This window comes from Cottoperca gobio, chromosome 7 (genome assembly GCF_900634415.1).
Source record: "Cottoperca gobio chromosome 7, fCotGob3.1, whole genome shotgun sequence".
NCBI classification, from domain to species: Eukaryota; Metazoa; Chordata; class Actinopteri; order Perciformes; family Bovichtidae; genus Cottoperca; species Cottoperca gobio.
The window spans coordinates 20356681-20382425 of NC_041361.1; the positions used below are offsets into that span (position 1 = coordinate 20356681).

The 25745-nt window shown below is 39.9% G+C and overlaps 1 protein-coding gene across 1 annotated transcript in view; it reads right to left on the bottom strand.

Moving 5' to 3' along the window:
* The window catches only part of klhdc8b (kelch domain containing 8B), a 131941-nt gene that overhangs the window by 24433 nt on the left and 81763 nt on the right, over positions 1–25745 (bottom strand). The window contains 1 exon segment of the mRNA XM_029436073.1: positions 21512–21736. Within this exon segment, the coding sequence (XP_029291933.1) occupies positions 21512–21736 (225 nt within the window).

Genomic DNA, 25745 nt, shown 5'->3' on the forward strand with positions numbered 1-25745 from the left:
AGACAGTACACACAACACATCCCAGCATGTGAATTATCACTGAAAGTGTTACAGAATGAAGAGAAATGACCTTAATATATCCAAGGTGTTGAAAATAAGCTTGATGTGTTGTGTTGTCCCTGCACATTCAACTGAGTTGATAAAGGTCTACAGCGTAGAATGTTCCAATACATCTGCATCTGTTTAGATTTAGTGAATCCACACCGAGCTCAACAGGCAGGTAGAATGAGGTTCAGATGTAAAAAGACGTAGGCTGCTGCAGAGGTGCGAGCAGTCATTCAGCGAGCAACAAGCAAACTGAATGTTGTTAAACACCCACATGCACAATGCATGCAAGCTGTTGTTAGAATAACTGTAACAGGCTGTCAGGCAGGCAAACATCGTCTCAGCTGTACTTTGTGTTAATTAGTAAATGTTATCATGCTAGCATCCTTAACTAAGATGGTAAATATGGTAAACATTACTCCCCAAAGGAAGTTGTATGCCTCCAGTTTACATCCATGTGTGCGCCGAATGTCATAACTTCATCATTTTATTCTATTAATATATGTGAAATTGTAAGCATTAGTGTATGAAATCCTGAGTTATTGCCAAAAAAAAGTGTTTTGTGAGTGACCTTTTCCTCCAAATTCTAATAGGTTCATCCTTAAGTCCAAGTGAAAAATTTGAAGACATCCCCTCCAGGTGTTCCTGAGATAATAAGACGTACATACACAGCTAGGATATACATATATTTTTTTACTGGAAAATCTCATAGTACATGCTTCTCTAAAAACATTCAAACTATTTTTGTCTCGCCTGTTCTTTCCTCACTTAACCACGTTTTCTGCTGGATCCTCTGGTGCAACAGAAAGCCTTTAAAAGTCTCTCCCCCTCTGCATTTCTTTATTTGGCTCTCATAGTGACTATTTATTCCCCATTTTCTCTGCGACTGGATTTGCAGCCCGGACAGACCGATAATCTCACACACACACACACACACACACACCACACACCACACACACACACACACACACACACACACACACACACACACACACACACACACACACACACACACACACACTATGTACAGCTTGCGGCAGTTGCTGCAGTGAGGTGTGATGAAAGGCACTCTATTGATTATAAGATCGATGCACTAATCCACACATTTTATGAGGATTGAGGGGATACGCAAAGCAATCGGAAGAACAATACACCCTACAGGACTTTGAAAACTTCCTGTGTATTGAGAGATATGTTAACATTCATAACATGAAATACAGACTAGTCCCTCATCACCAAGGACAGCTTCATGGACAGAGGGAAGACAGCTGCCTGAGTCGAATGAGGATCTGATAAACGAGGGAAGATATTACGCAGCTCATTTTGGAGATGATCCTAGACAAACCGATTATTGCAGCTCAGTGTTATCCAGCAGGGCTTTATGGGAAACACAGGACCAAAGTGGTGTAGGGGCACAAACTGTGGTCTTCTAATGAGTCTGCTCAGCCTCTCAGTAATCCTATTAATATTCAGGCTTAGTGGATGGGACTGCAAGTTGATGTGGGGTTCAAAATCAGTTCTACTGTCATGACCATATCACAACACACCAGATCTACGAAAGAATGAGAATTCCTCTCCACTCTGATTCTAGAATTCCCTTTGCTCAGGAGGTTGGTGTGTGAAAAGAAAAGTAGTGTGAATGACCTGCCAGTATGCAAACATGTAGGAAGCTGCTTGATAGTATATGAAAATCCACTCACCGAAAGCAGAGCCCAAGTGGATACACTTATCAAACACACCTACATGAAGATGAAGAGCACTCATCCAGAAACATTGCATGTTAGCAAATATATATATTATGGACTCTAAAAAGACCTAATTGCAGCAGGTAGTAAGAGGGCGGAACTAAACAAAGCGACTGCAAATTCATCACGTCTCATAGAGTCCTACTTTGGAAAGATCCATTAAAACCATGGATGCCGATGTGTCATACTCAACCAGTGGCAGAGCTAGAGACTTTTGAATTGAGAAGAGCGGTATTGTCTTTTCAACTCAGATCTGACTAAACAGTTGTTCTCAATAGCCTCGTTTCCTCTGCGTGGTATGATTTGACTCGACTCGAATCACTTGGATCTATTCTTTTTTGTTTTTCCAAAAGTTGTAAATAGTACCAGGTACCTTTTCTGGTACCACCTCGGTCAAGGTTCAACGCAAGCTGAGCTGATACTAGAAGGTGGAGTTAGAACACTGCAGACCACCGATTGTTCAGATAGAATCATGACTTGTGCACGAGACATCCTGCACTAACCAAGCTACCATCAATAGTAAAGGGTAGGAAAAAGCTGAAGAACTCGGAGGTTGAATGTCGAATCAAAACAGCAATCTCCTGATGTCATCTATATATTTATTTAACGCAATAAGTCAAACAAAGAAAATATTCTCAGCTGAGGACACTTTTCACTTCGCCGTTTCCACAGACTGAACGCTCTAAAAGCCCCAGTTAACTGTCTCACGGTCCCGCTGCAAGTGTGTACAAACATTTGAAAATTTGCATCTAATACATGGAGTAGGCGTTGACCTTCTCCTCATTGGTCCCAGTTGGCGCCTACACGTTCCTTCGTCAGCAGTCCGGAAGTGATGGTTTGTTGACCTGTTACTCTTAAAGGGGAAGTGCCCCTATTATGTTTGTAATACATAGTTGTGCAGAAAATACATAATTGTGCAGAAAATACATAGTTGTGCAGAAACATATTCATAGTGTCGTAATACATATTGATTGAGGTAGGACAAATACATGTGATAGTCTTTCCAGTGTGGATTAATACAGATCAGGATTAATTTACCTGACAATTGCGACCGCAATTCTTTTATTCACTTAACCGCAATTTAAAAACTTGCAAAACCACACCATGGTTCATTCGACAGATGCACACATTCCTCTGTATGACATTCCACCTGGCTGCCTTCTAAATGTTTACACTCTCTGACATTGTACCAGCTATGTGGAAAAAAGTTGGTCATCACCCTGTGTTAAAGAACATGACTATTTCAAAACCGGTTGCTTTGACCCCTGTGGTGATGAAATGTAGGGAAATAATTATTGTGAGGTAATCCCACAGTTAGACCCATACCAATTTACATACAGACAACACAGAGGCACTGATGATGCAATCAGCTGAACACTGAATCATCATTAGGATCATCATCATTAAGTGGAGTGAACCAGGAAGTGCAGCTTCTGTTCTATCGTGCAGTACTTTTGAGCCTCCTGCGCTGTGATAACTCTGCATGGTTTGGTAATCTGACCCAAAGGCCCAGATCACAAAACTTATACAGACAACTATGCAGACGATGGGAGTCCGTCAACATCCCAGTCTTCAACCTACTTTTCATAACCAAACAGGCCCAAAAAACCTTCTCAAATCCAACTTATGTTCTCCACCCTGAGTATCAGCTCAGGCACCACCATTTCAAATAAACAATTACATCTATCAATCAGGCCAGATACAACCAATCAATTAGTTAAACTTCAAGCATGCCTTAAGGACATAAACACATGGCTGTCCAGCAACTTTTTCATGTTGAACTCAGACAAAACTGAAGTTATTATACTTGGCCTCCTTTCTAACGACATAGTAACTCTGAATGCCACTAATTTGGCCTTCAGCACCACCATAAGGAATCGCGGCGTTATCTAGGGCTGGCTCAACATTGCCTTGGACCAGCCCCTAGTTATGCTGCTATAGGCTCAGACTATCGGGGGACTTACACCTCTCTCCTTCTCCTTTCCCTATCTCTCTCTCTCCTCCTCTCCCTCTTTATCTGTATGTATTCATGTCCCTTAAATGCATGTTACTAACTCAGCATCTGGGGCATCATCCCCGGAGTTTATGTGTCTCTCATCAGGCAGGTTGTCACTATTAAAGGTTACATCTGGTTCATGAATCGTGGCTGCGCCTGTTGCCCTGGTCCTGCCTGACGCCCACGTTAATATATATTTTTTGGATACACCGGGAAGCTTTTTTGACATCCTCCTGTATTCATCTTTTTTGACATCCTCCTGTATTCATCTTTTTTTTTTTTTACATACAATCACGTCCTAATTTATGTCACATAGATGTTGTATTTTTATTATGTTGTTTATTCTGTACACACGTCATCTATTGCACTTTTGTCTGTTCTGAGAGAGGGATCCTTCCTTCCTTCCTTCCTTCCTTCCTTCCTTAGTTGCTCTCCTTGAGGTTTCTTCCAAAGACAAAGGATGTCGTATGCTGTACAGTCTGTAAAGCCCCCTGAGACAAATTTGTCATTTGTGATATTGGGCTATATAAATACATTTTATTTTATTCCTTTGTCCCCCTGTCCATTAAACTCCTTAACCACCCAGGCTGAAATATTGGGACGCCGTATCCGTCCTTCTTATCGTCAATCAATTGGATCAATTAATTGTTTTCTTCTGGATCCAGGGTTTGAATGTGCACACCACATAAGCTGTTCAGTGAACCACGCCGCCACCAATTATAGCTTTTTCACATCAGGTCATTGTTTTTGCTTGCAAACCACAAGATAAAAAAGAAAAAGGAGTTATTGTCATAGAATAGTTGCACAATGAGATCAAGGATTATGAATGACAGTCCGGAGAGGTCCACCTGAGTCGCACGACATTCACTGCCACCCCTTAACTATCACCTATTTCTACAGCGCTGCATGGTGGAAGATATCAAAAGAGAGAAAGCAACAAGTGTTGGAAGGAAAGCTGCTTCCAAAAAAGCAGGGAAAAAAACAAATCCAATATCCAAAAATCAAATTTTGAAATCTGTTCATAGAGTAGCCCAGAGAATACAGGCAGGGGAGAGTGCAAACATAACAGAGATGATTCACAGAGAAAAAAACTGGTCTTTGGTTCTGAAGGTCTGGCAGCAGTTGACTATTTTTCAGTTACCGCTCAATACTTCTTCGCTCTCCTCTCCCCCCTTCCAAGCGAGGTATCACTGAGTTGCACAGTGTAATTATTCTGCAGACAGTGCTTTAATAGAGAGAGATGTAATCAGCAGGAGGCTTAACAAATCTATTTGATAGTCAAAGCAATCACAGGATAATATCAGCTTTAACACTGGCATAATAACAAGAGTGAAGACGACAGCTGCTGCTTGAAGGCCACCGTAGGCTGTAAAGAAAAAAATGGTAATGATATTATTCTGTCTCTCGAACTCTTTTTGTCTCCATTTTACTCTTTCCGACTGAGGCTAAAGACTTTCCTTTTTGATAAAGCTTATAGTTAGGGCTAGCTCAGGTTTGCCTTGGATCAGCCCTTAGTTATGCTGCTATAGGCTTAGACTGCCGGGGGACACCTCCCTGTTCTCCTCCTTCTCTAACGCTCTTCTTCTCCCTCTCTATCTGTATGCATTTATGTAAATGTATGTTACTAACTCATCATCCGGGGTATCATCCCCGGAGTTTCTGTGTCTCTCATGTGGCAGGTTGCCACTGATAAAGTTTATGTCAGGATCATGAATCGTGGCTGCGCCTGCTGCCCTGGTCCTGCTGGACACCGGGAAGCCTTTTTGACATTTTCCTGGATTCATACAAACTTTCTATTTTTTAACACAACATCATTTCTGTCAAATGTTGTATTTTTACTATGTTGTTTATCCTGTACACACGACATCTATCGCACGTCTGTCCGTCCTGGGAGAGGGATCCCTCCTAAGTCCATTTTTCCCCCTTTAATTATGGGGTTTCTTTTAGGAAGTTTTTCCTTGTGCGATGCGAGGGTCTAAGGACAGAGGGTGTCGTAACCTGTACAGTCTGTAAAGCACACTGAGACAAATGTATAATTTGTGATATTGGGCTATAGTCACATAAAGGTTCGCTCGCTGTCTCTCTTTTTCTCTCCCTCTATCGTCCTTACACCTCCACCCTCCAACAGCGAGACCACGAGAGTGTGGATAAAGCTAAAGGTAGTGCATTTACTGTGTGAAACAGCCCACAAGTGACAGTTGAAAACAGAGTCCATGTCCATTAGCCTCTCAGCCTGTATGTGTCCATATATGAGTCAGAGAGAAACACAGCTTTGTGAATGTGTGTGTTAATTTTTACAGGGTCGGTTCTACTATGTTACAAAACATGCTTTTTAACATGCTCCTGGTGGTGTCGAGTCAGCAGATATGGAAGTTTAAGGCACTCAGCCTCAAGCCTTCATTGATTTCTTCTGACAAATCATCAAAATTATATGACATAATACGTTATTTCTTGACCCCTCAATCTACCCCGACCTCCGTCTGCAAACTTAACGGCTCCACTTTGTCACACTATTTCCACTTATTTGTTTGTGGACTAGCATTTTGAAGCCTTGAGTTAGCCAATTTGGCTGTTGCCATCTTGTTTTTTTGCAAACATAAGTCACACGAGAGGGTGGAGCTACAGTAAGTACAACCGAAAGCTGAAAAAGACATTTTTAGGCGACCGAAATATTACAAATAACTTTCCCGAACTGAAAACACACTGTGAAAAGGTAAAGTTGTAAGACGAAAACATGTAGAGCACCCAGACAGGACAACACCGTTTCACTGTTTAATTTTGTTTTGGTATTGAGGTGAAATGGCCCTTTAAAGAAGTGGGCAGAAAAAGTGTTGATGTTCAGTCCACAGAGTCAGAGAGAAAACTACGCGGGATAGAAGCACAGGGTCAAGAGGTCAACAAGACGTGTCATATTTATATGCAGGAGCCTGGAGAAGGATTGATGTAAACACTCTCATACTTTAGAGTTCACACCGTCAGGGCAAATCGATTTACACTGACAAGGTCATTTTATAGACGTAATGGAGTTCTGCCTACAGAGAGATTAATAGGTTGTGTTCAAGTCCGATGTGTGTTTCTCGGTGTGTGTGTGTATGTGTGTGTGTGTCTTTGAATGAGTGCTTAGGGCAGTGGGCCATTTCAAGTGTGTCTCCAAATCTCTTGATAAAACCTTAAATGTGTCTGACAGGCGATTTAATCACTAGCTGGATCACCTCCTTATACTGCTGTCTGGAACAAACTAGCCTCTCTATTAGAGAGCCCTGTGGTCAGTAACTCGGTGGCTTTACTATGAGTTACGTATTTTATATTGAAGAATAAAAAGGCTGATAGAAATTGCAATACACTCCTTTATGAACACATGTGTTTCTGTCTTTGCGAGTGCTTCGAACAGGCACAGAGGTGTCAAAAGGCACACAGTGTTTTATGCCTCTGGCATATGAATGCTTGATTTTACTTTGCACTTGTAATAAAATGGGATTAATGTCATTGAGGTCACAAATGCTTCTTAGAGCTTTGCGAGCCATGTTAACCTAAAATGTCAATCTTAAAAGTACATCACTAGAATCACGGCAATTAGCTTTTGATGTGCCTAATATGTAGGTGGTTCTTCTCATTCTTGTGCAATTATGCGTTGCCATGTTTGATTGGAGTAATAACTGCTGTAGATTTCAGCTCTTGATTAGACACTTCAACCATTTACAGGTTGGGTGATACGTGAGAGGATATGCTACATTGACGCTTCATCTTTTTCATGTTGTTTAAACACAAGGTATATTCACAGCCTAGTATCCACGAAATGACGTTCATATCAGAAGATTTCACACGATTACATTTTCGTACAATAGCAAAGTTAAGTACCAATGCAGAAAGTAGTGTGCCCTTCATATGGCGAGGCAGAAAGTAAAGGTTTGAAGGTTAAGGTGTTGAAGAGGCATGAGACATTCATGCAGGAGACTGTAGTTTGCATCCTGTCACAGACCTGCAATCCCTAAACTTAACCATACCTCAGTTGCCAGGTTGCATAAGCAAGAACGAAATAAAACTGTGGCATTTGACACAAACATAATACCAAGTCCCAAAATGGCAAAATACACAATACGTAAAAGTTTTGGAGAGTCATCTAATTCAACGATCTGCTCCGGCTAAAGGCTAGCCTTTTCACAAATGCATGTGAATATAAAAGTGGCTGTGCAGCGGGCTACATTGCACAACACAAATATAACTAAACATGGTGACACTGAAGGAAGTTGTTGTAACATTAATGTTGAGATCTTTGCAGAAAATGCCACAGAGGGTGACATGCTATATTATTTTCTATTTAGAGTTTTTATGCCAAAGTTGTTTTCATCGGTTTACTATTGAGCTTCACATCCCGATGTACTGACCCCACTGTTCATGGGCTTCATGGATTTTAGCGTTAACAAGCACACAAGCAGACACAGGGTGGGAATCATGAACATGCAAACGCTTAATTGAAAGCAAGTATATAACAAGCATCTCACAGCGATTCAGGGTGTTTCTGTTGCTGACTATCACATGAAGCATTTCATCATTAGCAGGATTCAGTGGTTAGGGATGCAGGTAGGGGTCAGCATCCACCACCGGCGCAGAGGACATGTTTTGATGTTATGGCGAGAAAAGCTTTGGCTTCAGGCTCCTTGGCATGACATATGGCACTGCATAATGAATCTATTTTCCCTGTCCTCTATCCATCCAGCCTTTCTCGTCTGCTCCTGAGACGCTCAGACACATTGACCGCAGCTGGGAATCTACAAATAATGACAATCGAGGCAGATTTCTGATCATTTTCGGTAAATAACAGATTACCAGAACTTCCTCTCCTCTCAAGACATCTTCCCACCACTGATATCATCTTATTAACATGAGGCACACACACAATGCACACACACACACACACACACACACACACACACACACAGTCATCACCAGCACCCCCTAGGGTTTATTTATAGGCTTCTTGTGACAGCATGTCTTAACCAATAATAGTCTAAACAGCAAGCCGCTCTTTTAATCACATACTTAGACAACAGATACGTAACACCTATTCAGCTTCATACTTATTATAAATGTTATAAATGTTTGCAGCAGCCGTCAATTAGAAGGCCAGTGAAATATGCATGAATGTAATTACCATGAAGTCAATGTGTTCATTTGCGTACAGATATGTCTGCAGTGTTCCATATCTGCTGCCATGAACGAGTACTGCAATACGACTCAGTAAGGAAACTCATTATCAGCATCGACTGAAAAAAGGGGGGAAAGTGATTGAAAGACATAAACTGAGTAAAAAAGAGCCAGCGGTTCTAGATAAACTTCTTTGACATTTCACAAACTAAACTTCTCTCCTAATCAACATCTTTATAAAAAATTTAAAAAAGCCCTAATGTCAACAGCTGATTACTGTGATTAACTGTTAATCAGTGTCGACACAGGGACCAGATGCTTCCCATCTCCCGTCATCCCTTCCTATTCAATCTGGTGCTAACTCTCCCATGTCTCATTCTAGGTAACGTCTAGGGGCTTGTATTCAGATCCCCTCCCCCTCACAACCATTCATCATTCTCAACATCCAATAACTTCTACAAATCTGTTCAATCTTTAAATGGCATATATTGTTGTGGCGTGGTTCTTGCTAGTGAATGTTTTTTTGGGTCGAGTTCCAGGAGAAGTGTGACCGTAGCGGGGCCACAGAGGACATCGGTGAGAAGAAATTGTGAAAGAGTTCAATGAGACAGAAAGCGAGAAAAAGTGTTGACATTTAAAAAGTGAGAGGCCAGGGGAGCTGGATGGCGAGGGCAAAGTGAGAGAAGGAGGCGGACTGTGTGAGGACAGGATGAGAGGGCAAGAAGCTGAAAAGAAATGGCTTGGGGGAGAAACTGGAAGACTTTTTTGAAAGGCCGAACTGATCTTCAAACTCAACCAATCACACACATAATGGATATGATTCATGTGCAATGCAATTGACAGCGATTATCAAATTATAGCTTGTAATCATAGCTAGTAACTAGTCATGGTAGCTATTAAGCTTTTATTTCTCATTTCCCAAAGCAATGTGATACGTTCATGATGCTGTAGTAAGAGTGATAGTATAGTAAAGGTAACTAGCTTACTACATACAGCAACCTAAACCAGCGTTACTTCTGACCTGAAACAGCATTTTATATTACATTATTCTGTGGGGTCATTGTAAACAAATGAAGCCAGCTTTTGTCTACATCCGTCTGATAGCAAGGACTCCTTCGTCTTTCAGGAAAGAGCATCACACACTTGATGAAAGAAGGTTATCATGCTGGTACAGCATTGTATCTCACTAGTTGTGTTTCAACGCGATTGTCAACCAAAGTTTTTAGCAAACTTCTGAAATGTTGCAATAAATAAATGTGAAGTGGATGAGTTTCCATCAACTGGTTTGCAGCGAATAAACTCGGCTTTGCGAAGCGTACTTCATTGGTTGTGTAATTCATCTACAAGAAAAAAAGGAAAAAGAGGTCTTGAGGGATTTGTTTCAATTGTTCTTTCAGTTCAGCTGATATTGTCCATGTTTAATGCCGTCCGGAGACAAAGACTAGTTAATGCAAAGATTCTAAAGCACAAGCAAATGACCGTCGACAGTCATGAGAGTTTAATGTTTGCTCCGTCAGAAGTTATTTGTCGAGGGTGTTTTTATATCCCATTTAGCGCATCAAATCTTTTAGCACAAAGCGAGCGTTTAAATGTTTTTTGCGCAATCAAGAACATTTTATCAAATTGTGTCGCCTCCATGCAGCTTCTTTAACACGATACTTCAAAATGTGCATAAAATAGTTTAATGGAAACACAGCAAACGATATTCTACTGTGTGAATCTCTAATGTCAAAGCAACCTGTGATTATTCATAAACCAATATACTGTTTATTAACATACAAATCAATGCAACCTCCGTGTATAATCACTACAAGTATTCTCTAAAACTAAATTATTCCGTATGGTTGGATGGGAGACATGGTGATAACGGACTTTCTCCTAAATTGTTATCCTTGTGCTGTTATTGGCTCTAGCTTTTCAGTGTAACTTCAAAATGTGATGGTCTCCACACATCAAGTCGTCAATCTATCCTCATAAATCCAAGTGTCATTGGAAATATCCTAAATCATTGACATAACAACTGAAGCTTAATCGGTTTGCAAAATCATTCAGGCTTTCAAAATTGAATCTGTAAACGCTTCACTTTACTAAGTAATCTGCAGCGACCGCCAGCGCCGAAAGCTGAGATCAGTCGGAGGGAGGAAGGAAGAAAAGAAGTGAGGGAGGAGGAAAGGAATCCGGGGTTGATATCATTTTCCTAATATAAGCAATCGGTTGGAAGATGCAAGCCCTGCATCCTAAGACGGGCCGTGCTTGATTGACATTCCATTTCCGGAAAGAAGGTTTGCAGGTGGGGTTAAAGCTTTATCCACTGTAGGAAATTAAAAACCCACATTAATTTACACATGGATTTCAGCCGAATACTCCTGCATGACAGATATATCAAATTAAATATCAAATCAAGCCAGTGACCTGGTTCAGATGGCAGAATCTTGGGCAGGATATTTTTAAGCTGGGAAGAGCAGTGGACCACACTCATGTAACCATTTAATCGTGACGCTGATGAACAAAAACACCGATGTAGAGTGAAAGAAGAATCATACTTCACTAAAAACTAATCACCACTTCATATAATGGGCATTTAGAGAATATGTGGGAGTTTAGTGCTTCACTTGTCAGTTACAATTTGACAAAGAATGGCTCATAACACCTAGGTCTCCACGATTACCCATCTATTATAGGGAGGAAGAGTAGGTACTGATATAATGTAATACACATGATAGAGGTGCATCAACAACAACTAAGCACACAATGAACACATACAGTGTAAATGTTACAGGATTCTGTGCTGCTGTAGAATTGCCTTTAGTTGGTTACAGTAGAGAGGTAACAATTCACAATTACAATGGATTGAGGATAGGGAATAAGATCTGTTAGAAATGTCATCATTTTTTAAATGTTAAGTTTTTAAGTTATACGTCTACACATCTCACTGTGAAATAATTAGTTATTTTTTTCACAATGCTTTTCAACTACGGTAGTGGCTCTTGTTATGTCAATGACGGCAGGTCAGTTGGCGTGTCAGTCGCTCCACCCCTTAACTTTCCATCAAGCGCCATCTTCAGGTCAACCTTTTAATTTCTTTATTTCATTTGTCTAATACTCTGATTTAATGACAAATTATCTGCAAAACTAAAGATATTCCCTTCAGCTTTAGTTTTAGTTTGAAGTTCATTTGAAAATGTTAGCAAGCTAACATGTTAAACTAAGATCTGACATTTGACCGTGAACTGTCATCCGCCAAAATACCTGCCGGCTTCTTCTTAACTCGACAATTGTATTAAAACTGAATAAAAATGAACGTGATCCTGTAACTTGCTTGTTTGATATGAGGTGGAAAACACAACCGCTGCAGCTTCTTTGGCCGCCATTTTCATAAGTTTGGTGGTCCCTCACCTTCCGCTACGTAGCCAAGATGGCGACCGTTGAGGGTGAGAAGTGTCCAGCGTTCCACACTTAACATTTTGAGCATTAAGAGTACTCATAGTGCACTGCATCTTGCAACTTTAATGCACAAAATATCAAGTGTAAGAACTGAAGAAAGCAAATTGAGACGCAGCACTTGTCTCGTTCATAGTAGTGAGTGGAAACAGTAGAGTGTAAAAGCAAGCAAAAGTATTTGTTCTCCAATGCCTTTGTCCTCTTTTTCCTTTTTAATTATCAGGCTTGGTTAAACAGATGTTCACACGGCGACGGGACTAGTGACTGAGAATTCCCGCTGAGCAGAGGGTCAATTAGTCTGGCCCCCTTTCTCAGCAGGCAAACTGTGGGAGTTACTTCCTATGTCCGTTAGTAATATAAATAAAACAGCCTACTTACGCTAAAAGCAATGGGATGGGCTACAATTCACAAAGTGTGTGTATAAAAAAAACAGAAAATAGGATGAAAACACTTTGTAAATCCTGGATGATTTTTGTAAGACGACCAAAAAAGCAGTTGATTCTCCTTCTCTTTACATGTCCCAGTCATTGTTTCATAAGCTCTGTTACAGAGGCTGGAACAAAATGTGATGTGCAGTCACTATGCATGAGAATGGTGCATTATCTATCTATTATCTCCAGTGTACGCACGCACGCACGCACGCACGCACGCACGCACGCACGCACACACGCACACACACACACACACACACACACACACACACACACACACACACACACACACACACACACACACAATATGACTATCCATAGAGCAGAGTTGAAGGGGATGTAGATGGAAATGGGAAACAGAACTTACATAATGCAGCACACGACGTCAATCTCTCTGTTTGCCATGTGGTTTAAAGGCCTCTTCACACCAGCATTTAAATGGTTACATTTCACGTGATAGCAACCTAACTATCACCATGACAACTGAGCAAACTACATGCACTGATGGAAAGCGACAGAATGTGGCAGAAAGCTACAGAAAATGTTGGTTTGTTAATAAGCAAAGTTTATGTTTTGGTAGATAAATCCTGAACTAGCTGAAATCCCTAACAAACAAACCTGTCAGTATAGATACCAAACTGAATATTCATTTTTTTACCACCAAAAGTGAGTTTCATTTCACAAGTAAAATGTTTCAATAGTATATTTAATTACAATGATTTCCTGTCTCAAAGTGTACCTGTAGGAAGAAGAAAAAATTCCTTTGGGGTTAATAAAGTTATATCTTATCTTATCTTTAAGAATGGTGTCGATGAACAGAACTGCTAAAACAATGTGAAAATGCTCAATTGCAAAAAATCTTCTTTGACTCAATGGTAGGGTTGGGCGATATGATTAAGCAATAGCTCACGACAGGCCGTGGTATATGGTCATATGGTCACCATTGGTCACAGTTAAGGGGGTTGTCGACCCTCCACTTCGCGTCTGGCCGAACCACGGCCCTTAACTGTGATATAATGGCCAAATATCACGGTCTGAAGTGAGCTATTGCTTTTATAAAACAGTTACCAAGTGTGGCAATATGAAAGAAAAATACACACTCCAATTTAAATAGTTTTTATTATTAAATAATGATGTTCAAAATAAAATAGTCCCTCCGTTGCCTTCTGCACAAAACATAGTGCGAGGTGGTTGCTATGCAACAACACTAACAGCTAGCAAACATATTAGACAGACAACGTTGATCGATTATTTGGCTATTTAATTACATTAATTTGTATGTTGCCGTTTATTGTGCACCCAATGAAACTCTATAGTAAAGCTTTGTAAGTTTGTTTCTTAACGGACGTAATTTAACAGCTGTAACGGTGTAGCTTGGTGTACGGTGTAACAACTGACTTGTTGTGAAAAGTAACTACAATTCTACCCATGGTATACGCTCATTATACCATGGCTAAGAGCCAATCGGATTGCTTGATTTGACATGTACGTTTTATAATGGTATATATATATATATATATATATATATATATATATATATATACGGTGCAACAGTAGAAATGTGGCCACCGCACGATCTCGTAATTCTCACGTGATCTCGCATATCCAGCAGCCTCGCAAGGTAATCTGATTTGGGCAGACATAGAGGAGGAGAGTAGAGTTGTAAATACAGATCAGGAGGAGGATGAGGAAAATAACTCTGTTTATATGATTACCATTTTATTTTGACATAATCTTTTCAGCTTTTTGAAATGCAAAACCTGCAGGAAAAGTCAACTCTTTTTTATTATTGTACACTCTAAAATACACATTTGTATGATATTTATATTGCTTCATATTGCGCTGAATGGAGTCAGGCCGGTATTTATTTGCACATTGTTAACCTTATACTAATACAAATAACAATATTAATTAATATGTATTGTAGTGGAGTATCAGTATAAAGTAGCAGGAAATGTAAATAAGTTACTGTACCTAGTTACTGTCCAGCATTAGCAGTGACTCACAGTGAACACCTGGACATCCATTAACCCTGCGTGTCGCTCTGCTGGGGAACATTTAAATGCAAAACACCTCGATGAAAACATTCAGACTGTCGACAGGTAACAGGTAATGAACCCGCTCTGTATTAGCAGAGGCCCAGACGGTTATAACCTCTATTAAAGAGCATGATCACAGACCTGCTCTCTTTTACATTCAAGCGTGTGATTGTCCTCTGGATAAACTTGACCAAACATCCCAGTGTGCCACTAAATCAAACCGTAACAATCTCTCATGTTCTGTCTTTTTCATTCCTTATTTCAATTATGTTGTTCTATCTGCTCCTGAGTGTCTGAAGTTCTTACTGGGAGGCCGAGCAACAACAGCAATGCAGGCAAATGAGTTACACATGCGCACACACACACACACACACACACACACACACACACACACACACACACACACACACACACACACACACACACACACACACACACACACACGTGAAAGGCACACAAGACTCAAACTTTGCAGCTCATACGCATGTATATGAAATTAACACTCCCACGTTCTGAATGTAAAAATACTTGCATTAATATGTCCTATGTTGAACGCGTGTGTTTCACGTACAGTAGAAAAGAGTGTTCAGTGTGTCCCTTTATCTAGAGGACACCTTAGCATAAAAACAAGAAGACATTGGGTTCATAAGAATCATACCAGTAACTAGTAGGAGAGATGTTACCTCAGTTCAAAATATTTTTGATTATGAGATGTATTCCAACTAGATTATTTATATTCTCAACATGCTCGCCGTCCATCCAATCTGTCCCAGGGCCAGAGGAACAGGAGAAGCTTTATATAGGCGAAGTGGTTCATTCATTGTTACATCGCTACCCTGATCCATTTATGTTGGATTCATGTTAATGTGTATTTAAAGACATTTACATTTGTGGAAAAACAATTGTTTGAAAAAAAAAAAAAAAAAAAAAAAAAAAATCAACAATTGTCTTTCAACTTTCAACCAAATGTTTCGCAACCCCCCTGCAGTACCTCCACGGACCCCCTAGGGGTCTCGGACCCCTTGTTGAAAACTTCTGGTCTACCATGTTTGAGAACCTCTGTTCTAATCAATATTGCTTGACATGACAAAGTGTAATGTGAAAGCCATTACTTGTACTGATGCGCAGATAATTATCACCCGACTCAACATTCTGGTCGTTCGGCTCATTGATTTCACTCTCCTCCCTCCCTTCAGCAAAACAGCTCTGATAAACCCACTGTACACTAACTGCCCGGCAGCAAACAGCAGACAGACACAGTTGAAGATTAGCTGGTGAATAAGTGGAGGATTTATAATCTAAAGAGACTCGGGTGGAGACCAAAACAGAGATAAAAGAGAGTGACGATTGGACTTACATTCACTGTGGGGACGCAGACACAGCACCATATGAATGCTAATGTTGCTCTGTGTCTCCTCAATGTGTAAGTAGGCTAATGTTTGCTAGCACATTTAACTTTATAAAAGGTGATAATATGTTAGTATTGTGTTGTATTAGCGGTTAACTCTTTGCGACATCAAAATGCTATACAAATAAAGATAATTTTAGTATTATCATACTTACATATAAGTGGACTCGAGTCAGTTTTGACGACTTGCAACTTAACTTGACATAACATAAATGACTTGAGACTCGACCTGGAGGTTAAAGGGTTAAAGACTAGTCTTGAGACATGATGACTGGAATGACTTGTCTGTGTTCCTTTTATCTAAATAAAGTTAACATATTTGAAATATTTATTTTTTCAACATTGTCAATGGTGACTTTACAATTGTCCGACTAACATTACCTGTTTTGTTTGATTACGTTATAGTCTGGCTGTTGTTATTTCACTGAATAAAAGTGATGCGGAGGAATTTTTTTATTGAAAAATAAATTAAGAACATTTTTATAAAGTTATTTGTTTGATTACATTTTTTTGACAGAAAATCAATAATTATTATACAAATCCAATTCATTGTAATACTTTTTGAAGGTTAGATAAATTGGCCAATAATACAAAATAATACCTTGTATTTTCTCTTTATATATATATATATATATATACATAAATATAAATACAAGGTATTATTTTGTATTATTGGCCAATTTATCTAACCTGTCCAACCTGTGTATATATATATATATATATATATATATATATATATATATATATAGATACATATATATGTAGACTGCCGTATCTTTAGGGGGGAGTGAGAATGAGACATGATGGTTGAGTAGAAGGCCATTATCCTTTATAGACAAACACATTAAACCTGAGTGAGAGGTGAGAGGCGAAAGGAAAAATCAAATGTTTAATTTCAAGCCGTCAGGCTGTTTCAAAATGATGCATTGATAATATAGAAGCAGGAGGTTAGTCTCACTTGATTTTACATAAATGGCACACACAGCACTGTACACCCAGAGGGGGGAGAATTTTACGAATGAGCAATCAAATAATCCCCATATCTGCACACACTAAAACACATCTGTTTGTACGTCTAACTACAAACACACATATGTGTTTGCCTAGTCACTCACTCACTCACTCACTCACTCACTCACTCACTCACTCACTCACCACTCACTCACACACCACTCACCACTCACACACACACACACACACACACACACACACACACACACACACACACACACACACACACACACACACACACACACACACACACACACACAGAACTTGCATACATACAGTCGGTGGCCGCCTAATATCTTCTTTGTGGTTTGATCCTATCATTCAGCAATGAGCTGCTAATTCATCATTTTTATAATATCTTATCATCCTCCTGCACCGCAGTCTCAGAGTATTCTTTACAATTAAGATGGGGGGGGGGGAATGACACCTTGGTGACACCCAGAACCTGCAACATCGTTCAAGAGTTTTTCTTTCTTTCATATACATTCAAGTGGGAGCATGAACTGCAGATATAACAAGTGATCGTAGAATAAGCGAAGATGTTACCACAGACCACTCAAAGTCTGGTATAATCCTGAATCTCACACATTTAGAAAAACTCAGAGCCTACCTCCATATTGTATTCCACTGAGAAGCAGCCAAGGATATATTGATAATGTGTTCATCTCTTACCATTATTGTCTGGAGTCCAAATATGAAATGTCCAAGTGACTTTCATTATTGAATGATTTTTCAGTGTTGTGCTAAAAGTCACAGCGCCATGATTGCGGGACCACATTTGAGCATGCAAAGAAATGCTCCCTCTCAAGGATGCTTTTACGCTTGCGGATACTGTTCTGTGTGCTCATATTATGTGCACGCGCCTGGTTTCTATGTGTACGGGTTGGGGTTAGGTTATCTTAGTTCAAAATTGTGAACTACTTCATTTAAATCTATGTGAACTGAACTTTGAGCTCTTGAGACGCGTGAAGAGTGTGAACACAGCAAATTGCAGACGTTTTCTGCAGCTTGCAAAATTTTCACAGATGTTGTTATAGACATAAAAACTCAGTGAAGCTTTACATTTTCAAGCTAATCTCAAATAGAAATAACAAGACTAAGAATCTACAACATGTTCACAATGACAAAGCAAACATGTTAAACCATCTTAGTCTAGCGTGTTAGCATGCTAACATTAGCTAATTAGGTACAGCTGAGGCTGATGGGAATGTCATTATTTGTGTATGTATTTGTTTGGAGGTATTAAACTAAAACACAGAAAATTTGACCTGATTACGGCACTAGAAACAGTTGCTCACCAAACCACAGGTCTAGCAATAAATCCGTTTGGACGATTATTCAGCGCTGATAGAACGTTTTACAAACTACTGTTATCTGCGGAATAGGGATAGGGGCCAATTAAAAATCCACCTCTATAAGAGTGATTACAATTCATCGTGAATGGGGACAAGAATGTCCTTACCAAATTTCACATTTCCTCAAAAACAAATGTTTTGCATTAGAGGAATAGTCATGGAATCTAATCATTACATAATCTGGGAACCATAAATGTCTGTACAACCTTTTTTCTCAACCCATCCAATAAATGTTGAGATATTTCCAAATATTGGTTTGGTATCGTGGTGACTCACCGCGCGCTGCAGTTAGACGTCGAGGACCCAATGGGAGCTAAAACATAATGCAATATCTCCTCTGACGCCTCTAAAATCACACAAACTCATTTATTTTTGTTGGTAAGAAAGCTTAGAAACCTGATCGCGGATAAAATGGGCTGCTCAGTCTCCAACACACTGTGAATCTTATTGCTTTCTCTTTATGTTTTTCTTCAAGTCCAAATATTGTTTTCTTTCTGCAAACTCTTAAATTGCACTCAAGCTGAATCACGACTCATTGCACAGAGCTTTGAACAAAGGCCATCGATCTGTCTATCTATAGCACTATGAATCATCACGGTTTCAGTGAGGATATTTTGAGACAGGACTGACTGAATCTAACAGCATTTAGACTCTGGGGGACTGAAAAGTTCTGTGAAGCTACATTAAAGATAAACTCAGACTATGTATCAGCCATGTAAAAGTAGACAGCCCCTGTTTTGCATTCAGCCATCATGCATACTTCACTCACATTGATGTTTGCAGTTATGACTGTGACTCTTCGTGTCTGCAGCACTCAATATCCTGTAAATGAAGCTGCTGAAAGCTTGACCAAGGACACTTAAATAATAAAATCTCCAGCAAGAGTTTCTTACTGAGGTTGTCCTACTGTGTGCTCTTCTCTGCCGCCATCTTCAACCAGAGCAGTTATTTCTATCAACTGTCAATGGAAAGACAAAATCAGATTCTGCTAGGGCTGGAGGATTAAAGTGTTAACGCGATCTTTCTTTTTTTTATTATGACCAATGTTGCTAATTATCACAGTATATATTTATTATTATTGCTACCAATAATAATAATAATAATAATAATAATAATAATAATAATAATAATATACAATTATTTACGATCAGAAAGGGTCGGTGGTTAAGGGTTGAAAAATAATTCCATCATGCACCTCTTCCAGATTTTCCAAATGTTATCGGACCGTATTGATAAAATTATGATTTTGCGGGGCTTGTGATGTTCAGAACAATGTATCCACCGTTTTACAGCAGCAACAATAGTGACGGAGTAGACGAAGGTGGAGCGTACAACCTATCAGCTGTTGCTTCAGTGTTTTGTGGGTAGAGGAAAGCTGATTAAAAAAACAACTTTATCGAAAAGTTTTCACGATTGTTTTATCGGCCAGCCCTAGTTGCTGCTCTAATGATACAGCAAACAGTCACTTTAGCTTTATTCTGAAACCATAATCTTGCTGTTAAATATAACTACAGCAGTGTTTCCCCTACCATTATCTTGGAGGGGCGCTTATTTTTTCTCTCAAATTTTTTATATTCACAACTCACTTTTCATATAGAACAGGTGCTCTTTTATTAAATAAACTAAACGCTTGTGTTATTTATCTAATTTATGTGCACGTTTCAGTGTGTACTGTCTACTTTGCGCATTCACATTCTCTCCTTCGCTCTTTTTTGCAAAGGGCGGAGCTACGCACCTGACGCACACACGTGCGCACACACCTACAGTCAGAGCGGAGGAAAGGAGACGAGAGAACTAAATAGAATCCGCGCCATGCACGCATGCACCCCCCGTCGCACGGTGAGCACCCCTCCAAAGCAGTAAACCTAGGGGAAACTCTGTACAGTACAACAGAAATCTTTTTATATGTATCCATATCGCTGCTGTTCACGGTGACAAAGTTTAACCCTTCCAGCATCACAATCAGTGCTGATTAGCCAACAGTCCACTTACTGAGTCAAATAAAAGTAAACCATCACAATCCACTAAATTGTACTTAAAATTCAAAGCACCATCTTTTTAAAAATGATTATACTTGTCCACGGAGCTGCTGAAACCCATCTGGAATATCAGATGTCTCCTTCTACAGACATAATTACAGCCTATGATGGCACTCTGTTCTGTTTTCATGCTGCTTAAAATGGGATTTGCAGCACATAGTATTAAATTATAACGTGGGCTATTCAAAGCCCAAATCATCCTTTTCTCAAGGTAATAATTCATTTGTTTCGGGTAAAACAAAATGCAGCCTTAAGGTAAAAGGTATCAGTATGGCATACAATTAAAATCCCTCACATATATCATAGCAACTGATGTGTTTACCTCATCTAAACCAGCAGATATATTACCCACATTACATTTATGCATTTGTTCAGTCATCATTTATGCAGCGACATTTCATGTGAGCTGTAACTCATCAGCCCCGTCGGAGCATTTGTTTGTCTCTTTCACTGGTCAGAAACCTGGTGCATGAAATGACTTTTTCTATCAGCATGACCATCAGCTTGGATATGATCTGACTCAACTCATGCATAATATTCCTGCATTTGGGTTGGATTATGAGCACAGACCAGATCATGTTCTCACTCCATTCAAAGTGCTCCCGGGGGGAATTACGTACATTGTGATGAATCCAACCAACAGCTATTTTGGGCTGCATACAAAGAAGCTTCTCTCTTCTCATTGAGAAAAAGGAATGAACTAAGAAGGAAAAGTCTCTGTAAATATATTTTTTTAACTCTCTAAAACTAAATGATAAAGGAATGATAGGTCATACACTGTAATGTGAGATGTACTTGTTGTCCAATGCGCTGCCTGAAAAGTACTATTTTGATGTATAGTTAAAGCACCACTTACCTTGATCCAGATCATACTCCTCCATGGTACTGACAAAGTGAGGTCTGGAGTAGAAGTTATGTGGTCCTGGTTGCTGGAGGCCCCCCAGGCTGAAGAGACTTCGTTCATTTGTGGCGCAGCAGGAAAAGGCCCTCCGGCTGGGGATGCAGGGGTAACGTGTCCAGCTCTTCATCTCCAGATCAAAAGCCTCCAACGCCGTCACCGGCAGCTTTCCTTGACGACCACCTGCAGGAGATTCAAATTAAGAGTCAAAACACATTTGTGATGATCTCGGAGCTTGCATGTCCAGAAAGAGCTTATGATGTTAAAATCCACGAAGATGCTGTAATAACCTGCTGAACACATTGTTGTATCATCATAAAGGTGTTGCCTCTGTGGAGTACATGTCCAGTAACATTAGCATATACATAAACAGCCAAAGACTTGCAAATACACATTTTCTGCGTGACTCTATTTGTCATTGTTTTCCATTTCCTTTCCTTTCTTTTCATTGCTTTTTAATCCCCTGCTCCTGTCACAACGTTTCCTTGGCATTTATCTCAAAGTCTGGCGAGCGTGCAGGCCAGCGCTGTGACCACATTTCATTTTAGAGCACAGCAACAGGGAGCTCCCTAAGGGCGCCTACAAGTTGTTTACTTCCAAAATCATAACTTAACCTTGTAAGATATAACAACAGGGGGAAGGTAAAGTGGTGAGAGAGGGAGCATAGCGGGCAGTAGCAATGTGAACGGCGGATAAAAGGAGGTTGAGGCCAGTGCTGGTTATTGAAGGAAAAATAGAATAAAAATGACAAAGAGGAGGAGAAATGGAAGGAGAAGTAACAAGAGAATAATACGGGAAAAGAGGAGAGAGGCAGAATGAGGTGGAAGATGAGAAAATGAGACAATGACCGTAAAATTGTGTAAAAGTAATACAGGGAAAAGAGGTGAATGTGGAGGAGGGAGAGAAGAAAGTGGAAGAGGGTCAACTGGAGTGGGTGGAGTGGCACGGAGATCGATAGACAAAGAGTCGAACTGAGTGGGAAACATTAGAGTCAGAGAGTTGTAAGAGAAAGGACATTTTGAAAAGATCTGTTGATTATAATATAAAGGCACAGTGAAATATAATTTCTAATATGCAATATGTATGTTCTGTATGTGAGATTGTATAGTTCACATTGAGTTTGAGTGTTACAGCGGTACACCATCTTAAAAAGAGAAAGTGTGCTGTTAGCACTACAATGAAAAACCTAAAAACTTTTTGTTGTTGCACATATTGTTGCATGTTGGTCTGTTAGTTGGTTGGTTGATCAGTAAGTACACCACTTTGGTCCAGAGTGAAATATCTTTACAACAATTGGACGGATTATCTGCCTGTAAATCATACCACCTACTACCCCCCTGCCAGTCATGATTCCACCCACTTCTCCTAGGGGGGTTTATAAGTATCTGATCCCTAGAAAATCAGCAGGACCGACAATCTCCCCCTTACTTCTTACACCTGGCTGCAGATATTATAGATGTACCAGTGTCGCATTTTTAATCTCTCTATACAAAACAATATCAGTCTTGATGCCTTTGTTCATGTTCTTCAATAAAAAGCGGTAATCCCACTGTAAGCAATGTGCATAGTTCATTGGTCTTTCCTCTAGCTTTTTTAATGATGTGCCACAAGGTTCAGTTTTAGGACCCATTTTTTTTTCTTTATTTATGTAAATGATGGGTGTCAAAATAGTAATTAATCTGTACATCTTTATGCCGATGATACCATTATATATTGTTGCGTAAACACTGTTACCCTGGCATTTGAACATCTGCAGTCTGCACTTGACACTACTCGCTCCTTTTCCACCTCAAACTAATGTTAAATGCAGACAAAACCAAGGCCATGTTCTTTTCTAATAAACAGAAGGTACCAGCTGTTCTTCCCTGAATCTTGGAAGTTGGCCATTTGAGTTTTACAGCGTTTTTGTAACATTTGAGGGCACTGTACTTTATCAAACTCCTCCTAGAGATTAAATCCGATAGTATTCAAATTTGGTCAGTCCTATTTTAAGACCTTAAGTGTCTCATACTTGATAAGATTTGCGGACTGAAGACATCTACATGCAAATATTGACTCATATCCTGATCGCCACCTACTGGCAACAGGAAGTCAGCCTTAAGTGACAGACATCATTCCATTTAGATGAAAATGACATTGTGTGGTCTACACATGATGTAGAGCAACATACTGTTTGTTAAGTGCGTGTGCTATAGCGCCACATAGTGGACACTAGAAGTGGTGCAAGATTTGCAATATGTCATTTCCATTGCAACACATTCCATGGTAGAAATAATATTCACTTGCAGCTTCCATCAGCGTCCCGCCAGTTCCCCCAGTATGTGCGAGGACCCGTTCATCGCTGCTTGCAGCTTTAATTTTCAATTGTAATGTAATGTAACAAATTCAAACACCATAACGTACTAAACGTACAGCATAAAAATCCAAAGGGCATCTTCTGCTCGAGATACTACAGGAATATCAAGTGTTTTCGTACCGTTTTTTTTTTTATGCTTCTGAAAAGGGCAAAGCAAAAATATCTTTGGGCATTTCTCCCCTCTCACTATCTCCTAAACAGAACCAGGTAGTTAACTCTGCATTTCCGTTTGATTTGTTGCTGGTGTTGGAGTCCTAATGCACTTGGATCCCTACCAAAATGGCCAGTGAGCAGAATGTGTTTTGTGTTTTTACAGCCAGTAATGCTTGTTGTTACAATAATATGTCTACTTTCCATCCTGTATAAGAGATTTCCCCTTGCAGATGAAGGTACAAATCAAATCAAATTTATTTATATAGCCCAATATCACAAATTATACATTTACAGACTGTACAGCATACGACACCCTCTGTCCTTAGACCCTCCCATCGCACAAGGAAAGACTTACTAAAAGAAACCCCACAATTAAAGGGGGAAAAATTGAAGAAACCTCAGGGAGAGCAACTGAGGAGGGATCCCTCTCCCAGGACGGACAGAAGTGCAATAGATGTTGTGTGTACAGGATAAACAACATAGTACAAATACAACATTTGACAGAAATTATGTTGTGTTGAAAAAAGAGAAAGTATGGATGAATCCAGGAAAATGTCAAAAATGCTTCCCGGGGTCCAGCAGCACCAGGGCAGCAGGCGCCGCAACGATTCCTGATCCTGACGTAAACTTTATCAGTGGCAACCTGCCACATAAGAGACACAGAAACTCCGGGGATGATGCCCCGGATGCTGTGTAACATACATTTACATAAATGCATACATATAGAGAGGGAGAGAAGGAGGAGAGCAGGGAGGTGTCCCCCGGCAGTCTAAGCATATAGCAGCATAACTAGGGGCTGATCCAAGGCAAACCTGAGCCAGCCCTAACTATAAGCTTTATCAAAAAGGAAAATCTTTAGCCTGCTCTTAAATGTGGAGTGTGTGTCTGCCTCAAACTGGAAGCTGGTTCCACTGGAGAGGAGCTTGATAGCTGAAGGCTCTGGCTCCCATTGTACTCTTAGAGACTCTATGTAACCCTGCAGTCTGGGAGCGCAATGCTCTAGTTGGTTTATAAGGTACTATGAGATCTTTAAGATATGCTGGAGCCTGACCATTAATTGCTTTGTAAGTCAGGAGAAGGATTTTGAATTCTATTCTGTATTTTACCGGGAGCCAGTGCAGAGCAGCTAATACAGGAGTAATATGATCCTGTTTCCTTGTTCTTGTTAATACACGTGCCGCTGAATTTTGGATCAACTGAAGAGTCTTAAGCGACTTTTTGGGACAACCTGATAACAATGAGTTGCAGTAATCCAGCCTTGAAGTAACAAATGCATGGACTAGTTTTTCTGCATCATTTTGAGACAGGATGCGTCTTATTTTTGCAATGTTACGTAGATGAAAGAAGGCAGTCCTTGAGATTTGTTTGATCTTGATCAAAGATGACGCCAATATTTTTTTGATTCTGATCAAAGATGACGCCAAGATTCCTTACGGTGGTGCTGGAGGCCAAATTAATGCCATCCAGAGCTTCTATGTCATTAGAAAATGTGTTTCGGAGGTGTTTAGGGCCAAGTATAATAACTTCAGTTTTGTCTGTGGTTGCTAGACATCCAAGTTTTTATGTCCTCAACGCATGCTTGAAGTTTAGCCAATTGATTGGTTTCGTCTGGTTTAATTGATAGATATAATTGGGTATCATCCGCATAACAATGAAAGTTTATAGAGTGGTTCCTTATAATAT